Source organism: Blastocystis sp. subtype 4, assembly GCF_000743755.1.
Source record: "Blastocystis sp. subtype 4 strain WR1 chromosome Unknown seqid_0372, whole genome shotgun sequence".
Taxonomy (NCBI): Eukaryota; class Bigyra; order Opalinata; family Blastocystidae; genus Blastocystis; species Blastocystis sp. subtype 4.
In genome coordinates this window covers 1-8,445 of record NW_014569175.1, presented here as the reverse complement: position 1 = coordinate 8,445, position 8,445 = coordinate 1, and the positions used below count along the sequence as shown (strand labels likewise).

Genomic DNA, 8,445 nt, shown 5'->3' with positions numbered 1-8,445 from the left:
AGAACACAGAGCTTAATGTGATCTCTTTGGAGGCTGTTATATAGGAGTACCTAAGTCTGTTTGATCCAACAAAGGCTTTATGCATGTTTGGAATAGAAAAGGTAATACCTCCAAACAGGTGATTATCCATATCAAAGAGAAGGATACTCCAAAGCTTACTACCAAACTATATAAACAAACACAACATTCTTAACCATATTCTAACACGCAAACTGTCTATACCTTGAATCCTCTACTTGAACGACGACCACGAGCTCTCTCGAACTTACGACCCTTCGATCTCACATAGGGCTTCGTCTTGCTACCAGGAGAACCAGGATTACCAAAGTGCTTGCAAGCCTCACGAGCAGTACGACGACCCTGAAGAAGAACAGTGTTAGCACCAGTTGGAGCACGAAGAGCCAACTCGTCGAAAGTCAAACACTCACCTCCAGCCTTCACAATACGAGCACGAGCTCCCTCAGTGAAGTGAAGAGCACACACCTTCAGAGCAGGCACTTCCACAAGACGAATATCGTCAGTAATTGTTCCTACAACAACAGCAATCTTGCTCTCCTTTCCCTTCATGTGACGAGCCAGAGCAGCAAGTCCCATAGGAGGACGGTTGATTCTGCTCATGTAAAGACGACGAAGCACAATTTCAGGGAACTTAGCTCCAGTACGACGAGCAACAAAGCGATACAGCTACTCCATAACCCATTTCACACACAGAAGCATACCTTCACCAAAAGAGCAATGTAAATGTTGTCACTCTTAGGAGCCTCACGACTCTTGTGTCCGCATTTGCGACCTCCAGCAATCAAGTCAATACCCTATACACTGGTCAGAAATCTCTCAATTTAATTCCAATCGACAGAAAGAGCCAAATGACACATACCATTTGGATGTAAAAGAGCCTTCAAAAGAATTCTAGATAATCAAAGGAGTGATTTCCAGATGAATTGTACCCCAGCTTCTTCTTATATTATACAGGAATATAATACAGATGGATTAATCCAGGGGTTCTATTATTGTTTTTCTTGAAAGGGCAATTTAAGAGAAATGAAATGTATAATAGCAAACAAAAAGGGTCATAGAGTCTGATGAACCATTTTGTGTCTCTACCCTAGAGGGAGAACATAGATCGTGTTGTAGTCAAGGAGACAGATTTGTCACGATGTATTGTTGCTGATCGCACAAGTTGCGGTAATTGGGTTACCAATTCGGCAACTGCCGAATTGCGCAGATTCGAATAACACGCTGTTTTCCATATCTAGTTAGATTCCCTCGAATTTGCATTATGAGTTCGCAAAGTAGTTGTTTTCAGAAGCAGATAAAGGTATAGATGGGGTTGTAATCAATACTGTTACGGATAAGGAGTTTGGGCATAATCTGGACAGTGCATTTGCGGAGATAAAAGGAAAGACAAAGAAGAAGGTATTTTCCAGTTCGTTTTCCAATCATAGGTTCCTTTGTTGTATTCTCTGTGCTGTTCGATTGAAGGATCGCAAGATTTTTCATTGTTAGACGAGATCGATAGGTACAAGATCCAACGATTATCTAACCTGTAGACAAGAGATTGGCCCTGATGGATTAACAGTGGCAACCAAACCTTCGTCACTTGGTTTTTCAGACATTGAAGTTATCGATATTGTATTTCTTCTTTTTCGGGATAAGTGTCTAGGATGATCCGTTGCCTCCTGGTTTCCAGTATCTAGTCCCTGCTTCAGAGTTACCGGATAAGGTAGGAGTTTTATCAAAGAATGAAGTCTAGCTCTCGCGAGTGATTGTTGTAAAACCAGCTACGGAAGAGTCAACTTCCTTCCTTTCTCATATTGCTGTGATTGCTTTGGATCGAAATGAGATAACACCTCCAGAATTCACGATTCTCGAACATACGCCAAGTGGAAAAGATGCCAATTTGAACTATGGCTCAAAAGGGAAATTAACGTATCTGTGTGTGCGTTATTTGAAGCAGGGTTTGCGTATCACATCCCTGACGATGGTGTCTCAACTTCAGAAAGAGATGCATTCGGATTCATTCCGTCTGCGTACTACTGTGGGAGGAAGTGATGCAACATTAGGTGAAAAGTCAAAAGAACCATATCAGCTGTGTTTTTCAAAGGATTGGTCTTCTTTGATGCTCACACCTTCTTGTTTGCGTGCTCCAATAGAATCTGATGTTCCTACTGATCTAGTAGTTCCTGAAGCAATAGCTAACAGCATTTCTGCTCATCAACTGGATTCAATGATCCCTGTTGATGGCAGCGAGTCTGTTCCAACTGCCCTTACAGCTACAACTCCTATTGACACCATGCCTCTTACTAACAGTGCGATCCCTGAAGAATCACCATCAGAAACACACACTGAATCGATACATACAGAGACTATTCATGAGTCATTGAACATGGATATAATTCCTTCCGGTTTCTCTCAATCTCTTGACCTGGATGAGATCCCCATCACTGAACCATCAATTGACTCGGCCATGATACGCCAAACAGCTGCAGCATATCGCAACCAGACACGAAATCTTCTTCCGTTGCTCATTGGATGCCATTGTGGAGATTCGTCCATCACACGAATCTGTGTGGAACATTTGTATCACTTTATCGATTCCCAACCAGTGGAGACACCTGAAGGCCTTCGAGATCTCTCTACTGAAGTGGTGTTGACATGCATATACGAAGGAACCCTTTCTACTCTCTCTGTATCCGTGGATGAGATTCAGTCTCTCTTAATCAAAATTGTTGGGTATTTCCAAGTTATTCCTCAGAGTACATTGGGTTTATTACTTCGAATCTTTTCCTCTCTGACACTCTATCTCTTCCGTCTTGAAGATCACTCTCTTACCTCCTCTCAACACTACGATAAGGTAAATATTGGACTTCGTTCTATCGTTTCGTTGATCCCTAAACGAACCCAACCTGAATCAGAGAAGAACGATGTTCCTTCATCAGTGAATGGTTCAGTTATGGAAGACGTTCTTGCTTCATATGCTTATAAGTTGGAATCTCCAGGGGCTCTATTAGCAGGTGAAATGATTGAGGATATGATTGAGGTGTGTAATAGATTGAATGGAAGTTTATATGAACAGAATATGACTTTATTCTTATTGGCTTTGTTAGGTGATCTTCGACGTTATGGTCGTGTAAGGAATTCAAATGATTTATCACATAGCAATATAATTTCGAATTAGTGAAAGATTTCCTTGAAAACGAACCTTCATCGCTTGTTCATACCGCTCATACCATAATACTCTATCGACTGGTGTTATGTCCAACACTGTTATTAGCTTTGGCTGTTCCTGATCCACTTCCTATTCGTACTCTACGAGCTGCTTTAGAAGTCGTCAAACAGTTGTGGGTGTAAGAGTTAAGAAAAGTGATGATTGATAGAGTCCATCGTCAAGAGCTCATTATGGAGATAGGAATCGTGATGAAATTCCTATTAGCAGTACTTCAGAGGTAGATATATTGAGAAGATGTGATTGTAGTGAAAACACCACATTGCCTATCAAACTTGAAATCATTCGTTTCTTCCGAAATCTATTTTCAATAACTGAGTATCTCTTTGACGTCTTTGTCAATTATGATAACATGGAGACTGCTCTGAATCCTCTTACGGATTTGATTGCTGCTTGTGGTGATTACATTGCTCAGTTCCGAGATGGTCGTACACCTACTCCTGAAGAATCTCGTCTTGCTGTGGAAGGAGCTGAGATTCTGAAGATGGTGTCCAGACAGATCGTGGATATTTCTAACACTGTTGGAGCTGAAGAGAATCAACCATCATCTCAGGAAGACCCTGCGGAATTGTACAAGTCCACACGAGGAAGACTTCCTTCTCATCTCAGTCTCAGTGCTAATTTGGATTTGGGAGGTAGTGCTATTTCTCCATATGGACAAGGTGTAACAAAGGAAGCCTTGGCTCTAGCTCGAGAGAAAGGATTGAAGAAGTGCATAGCAATGTTGGTAGCATCACAGTTGATCAGTCGAACAGCCGAAGACATAGTGAAGTTTATCTTCATGTATCTAGATCAATTCGATCCTGTTGAACTGGGTGATTATATTAGTAGTGATGGAGGTACTACAGATGAGGAGAAGAAGCTTATGAGTCAAGTACGTTATCGCTTCTTACGTAATTCCAAAAATCGGGACTTATTTTTAGGAGGAACGAATTGGAAGGGAATGGATTATGATGTGGCTATTCGTCATTTTCTCACACGTTGTGGCTTTAGGTCATTCTTTCTAGATTCTCTGATTGTTAGACTTCCAGGTGAATCCCAACGTATCGATCGATTGGTTGAGGCATTCAGTCAGTGTTATTGGGAAGATAACCAACAGTTCTTCAGCTGTCCTGATACAGTGTATGTCCTTACATTTGCTACAATTATGTTGAACACAGATCTTCATAATCCTAATGTCCCTAAAGAACGGAAAATGAAACTGAATGAGTTTATTCAAAATAACCGTGGGATTGATAATGGAGAGGATGTGGATCCCGTAGATATGATTGATAAGGATAATCCATAGTCTCTGTTAACACGTGTATACTGGTCAATCTTCAACAATGAGATCAAGATGCCCAATCAACGTGAGAACAAAGTGATTGTGGAGCTGACTGCTGATGAGAAACAATCACTTTCTCTTCTTGCAGCTGTCCAGGCTCATTTAGCTCTGTTGAAGGAATACCGAGGGAATAGACAACTCTGGGATCATCGTCGTTCTGGTGAAGTGGTTGAAACACTCTTCCGATGTGAGTGGTTGGAACTCGATGTGTATTTGGATACAGTGTTGGTGAAAGGTCACTTACGTGCTGAGTTGATTGAATTGGCATTGGATACGCTGAAGTTCTGCTTGATTACTTGTTGGACACTCAGAATGGATCTCCCTGAACGTAGTTTCCTTGATGTTCTACAGCGTACAGTGTCTTCAGTACGAGAGACAAGTGGTCAGGAACTCCAGACTCAAGGAGCACAACTTTTGGAAGGTGTATGTGATGGATCAAAGGATAGTGTGGATCGTATCGTCCAGTTGGACCGCTTGATTACCATTGTGCGTGATTGCTATCTGTTATCCCTGGATTCAAAGATAGTGGAGGATAAAATGGATTTGTTTGTTAAGGGTAGTGTTGAAGAGTGTGAAGGAAGAAAGTTCTTGTATGATGGAATGTTAACGAAGAGAACACACAAAGGCAAGTACCTCACATATCGAGTAAGAGTCATCTGAAGGCTTTATCCTAGTTCTTCCTTTTTAGTGATATCTTACTCTATGCAAAGCCTAATCTACGTGGACTTTATCATCCACATCTTATCATCCATTTGGATACAGCTGGATTAGTCGATGTGGATCCTGAAGTTGTTCCATATGGCCTCTTGGTATCTTTGTATGAGTGAACTAATCTTTAGATCACTTCAGATGTTAAGAGTGTGCTTCTAGTCTTTGAGAACGAACTCCAGAAGACACAATGGACACGACGTCTGAAGGCGGCCATTATTGCTAGTATTAAGCAACATCGAGCGAAGGAAGCAGCTGCAGCTCCATATGCGGAACAAGTTGAGTTTGACATAATTGCTCATATTTAGCCTGCTCGTCGTATTCGGTCTGGATCTGTGTTTACGGGTCTAGCCTCTAAAAGCAATCCCCCTTTGGTTGTACGGAATCCCAACAGTCAGTATGGAGAGTGGGTTCCAGAAAACTTGCAGGCAGCGCTGGGAACTGCTCAGGAATTATTCACGACCAGTGGAAAGGACAGTAGGAAGAAAAGCAAAGTGATGATTGTAGATCTTGCCTTATTGCATGCACTATACTTACAAATCCTTCATGGAAATGTGGATCATGCCTCAGAAGACGTGAAGAAGGATTTGAAAGAGGAAGTATTGAAGGAATGGAAAACTATTCAAGGTGTTTCACGAGAACGTCTTTTTGTGTACTTTGCATCGGAGTTGGCATCGCGAAATGAATAATGTACTGTGTGTTTGTTCTATTCAAGGTATTATTAGGATGAATCGCTTGATTGGAGAGGAGAACAGATCTGAAATATAGGGATAGAAATCTACCCCACCCCAGTTCTCTTCCTTTCCTTTTTCCTTCAAAAGGCAATCTACAGTTGATATAAAGGTATGAGTTTAGACAGAAGGATTGCTGGGGGTGAAGGACACAAAGTGGAGAAGAGTGGAAAGGCGGAAACTAACTGTTCTGTAGATGAGACATCTGAGTGCTTACCTGCTCCTTGTTTTGGGTGGAAATGAGAAGCCCACTGTAGGAATTGATTGGGATATGTTTGATGGTGTAGGCTGCTGACATCAAGAACGTCCTTGAGACCGTCGGTGCTGAGGCTGAGGATGAGAAGATCGAGAAGCTGATGATCTGGAGGGAAAGAACGTTGAGGAGTTGATCAAGGAAGGACTTGAGAAGCTCGTCTCCATTCCCACTGGAGGTGCTGCCCCCGCCGCTGGTGCTGCTCCTGCTGCTGCTGAGGAGAAGAAGGAGGAGGAGAAGAAGGAAGAGGAGGAAGAAGAGGAGGACATTGATATGTCTGGAGGTGGTCTCTTCGGTGATGATGACGATGACTGGTAAACAATGAGGGTATTGGTTTTGGAATCATCTATATCAATGTTTTTGTGTTTGTAACAAACAGAGATACCGTGAACCTAGAAATATGTGAGAGTCGTTGACTTTTTCCATCATCACCATGGACAGTACGCACAACACTCAAAGCCCACTATAGCCTCACTTTTGCGAATTATAGTACGTTTATGTACTATAGTCCTTCAGAATGAGGCAGAGAAACAATCATTCTATGCTTACCTTGTATCCTCTTCTGGTTTTACTACAGTTCTTGTCTCAAAGTCATGAACTGTCGTTCTCAGGTATCTTGTGCATTCTGGCATTCATCAACAGAAACCTACATTCGGCCATTGTCATTGGATACTTTTGATCCCCTAGTCCATGACGGAAAATGGGTCCTATTCTTCAAGGATGTAGAAGTGTTTTTGTAGTGAGATCTCGTAGAGGCCGTTTCAAAACAGTAATGAGATGGATCTGAACATTGATTATATTGCAGCGAAGTATAATGGTGCAATTAATATCGGCTATGTAGATTGTTCAAAGGAACGGGTTCTATGTAAGAATCTGGAAATTCAAAGTTTTCCTACTATCAAATATGTGATGAATAACGTAATTCATGACTACTATGGGAGGAAGTCACTGCGATCTCTTATTGAAATGTGTGACGCTTTGAATCGTAGTGGGAATCGAGGTTGTTGAGACTTGTAGAGGAGTCTATAACTACTGTTAGCACTGATGAAGAGATGTCCGCCCTCCTCCAGTCATCCACTGTTCTCTTCTTCTGCGTTTATGTAGTTTTCCATAGGACTCGTTACCTATAGGATGATTCGCAAGAGGGACAACGATTATTCAACGAATTCCAAAATGTCTCTCAACATCTCCTTCTCTACACAGTATTCTAAGTTCAATCCCATTGAATATAGAAATTTGGTGCAACGAAGAGTATGCTGACAGCACTTCCCCCGATTAGAGCTCCCTACATCATGCGGTTGGAAGGGGAAGAAGACTTGCAGTATTTCCGCCTGAATGACATGGAAGAAACACTACTGCTGACTTGGATTCGCCAAAGAACTCTGCCTCTTTTACCAGAAGTAAGGAAGTGGAGAGGTTGATAGATAGTTTCGTGGATGTGCTTTCAATGATATAGTTCGCAGTGGAAAGCCAACATTGTTGTTAGCACTCAGTCCAGAGTATTTCGTTGAGAAAGGTCGTCTTGACTCCTTGAAACATCTTCTTCGATCATTGCCTGTGAGTGTAAATGTTTGTTTACTGGATAATGAATAGATGAAGAAGTATTTTGCTTTTGCATATTTGGATGGAACAGAGTGGGTTGGATATATGAAAGATTTCGGAGTGGATGTAGAGAATTTACCTTGTGCCTTGGTTATGAGTGAGAGAGTATAAGAATGAGAGGAATATTAGAAATAGAGTGGTAAATATTATCATTATGTGTCTATTGATCGAGATATACTGATTCGATACTTGACTGCAGTAATGAACAGTAAGGATGAACAAAGAGATTCTAGCTAGATACATTGTCTCCTGTGGCGGCATCATCTATTCGTTATTGGGTGTCTCGTTTTATGCATGTGTTTCATCAGTTCCCTCTTGTATCCCGTGTTTTTCTCTCAGTGTCTTTTACTTTCGCTCTTGCCGTTCTAACCCTTCGTATCATCTTCTTCTTCACAAAACCTAAAGGTCATGTTCCATCTCCTTCCAAACAGGAATCTGTCCATCATCATATCAAATCCAATTTCATTCTTTGTTTAACAAACAATCCAAGTGTGACAAGGTTCAGATTCCACTTAGGCAGAAGTCTTCTTGTTCTTGTAGTACTCACTAGCCTCAGCCAGTCTCTTAGCCTCCATACGCTTGATCAGATCAGCATGCTTCC

At 41.6% G+C, this 8,445-nt stretch overlaps 4 protein-coding genes across 4 annotated transcripts; 3 read left to right on the top strand and 1 right to left on the bottom strand.

The window, feature by feature from the left end:
* Positions 1 to 216: 216 nt before the first annotated feature.
* On the bottom strand, positions 217 to 594 carry JH06_5970 (60S ribosomal protein L18; the record flags this gene model as incomplete). The annotated part of the gene is made up of 1 exon (XM_014669933.1): positions 217 to 594. The coding sequence occupies one exon, from the start codon at positions 592 to 594 to the stop codon at positions 217 to 219; it is 378 nt and encodes a 125-aa protein (XP_014525419.1).
* A 685-nt stretch (positions 595 to 1,279) lies between these two features.
* Positions 1,280 to 5,947, top strand: JH06_4857 (hypothetical protein; the record flags this gene model as incomplete). Its single annotated transcript, XM_014669932.1, is given in 17 exon segments — positions 1,280 to 1,298; positions 1,325 to 1,416; positions 1,446 to 1,519; positions 1,551 to 1,632; positions 1,664 to 1,723; positions 1,754 to 3,042; positions 3,064 to 3,130; positions 3,160 to 3,347; positions 3,378 to 3,446; positions 3,476 to 4,119; positions 4,150 to 4,219; positions 4,250 to 4,484; positions 4,515 to 5,095; positions 5,111 to 5,195; positions 5,225 to 5,359; positions 5,390 to 5,536; positions 5,567 to 5,947. 17 exon segments carry the CDS (start codon positions 1,280 to 1,282, stop codon positions 5,945 to 5,947), a joined length of 4,218 nt encoding a protein of 1,405 aa, XP_014525418.1.
* Positions 5,948 to 6,185: 238 nt separating this feature from the next.
* On the top strand, positions 6,186 to 6,560 carry JH06_4856 (60S acidic ribosomal protein; the record flags this gene model as incomplete). The annotated part of the gene is made up of 3 exons (XM_014669931.1): positions 6,186 to 6,242; positions 6,277 to 6,310; positions 6,340 to 6,560. The coding sequence occupies 3 exons, from the start codon at positions 6,186 to 6,188 to the stop codon at positions 6,558 to 6,560; spliced, it is 312 nt and encodes a 103-aa protein (XP_014525417.1).
* A 459-nt stretch (positions 6,561 to 7,019) lies between these two features.
* JH06_4855 (protein disulfide isomerase) lies at positions 7,020 to 7,955 on the top strand (the record flags this gene model as incomplete). Its single annotated transcript, XM_014669930.1, is given in 6 exon segments — positions 7,020 to 7,242; positions 7,260 to 7,342; positions 7,373 to 7,444; positions 7,475 to 7,642; positions 7,671 to 7,811; positions 7,836 to 7,955. 6 exon segments carry the CDS (start codon positions 7,020 to 7,022, stop codon positions 7,953 to 7,955), a joined length of 807 nt encoding a protein of 268 aa, XP_014525416.1.
* Positions 7,956 to 8,445: the final 490 nt, after the last annotated feature.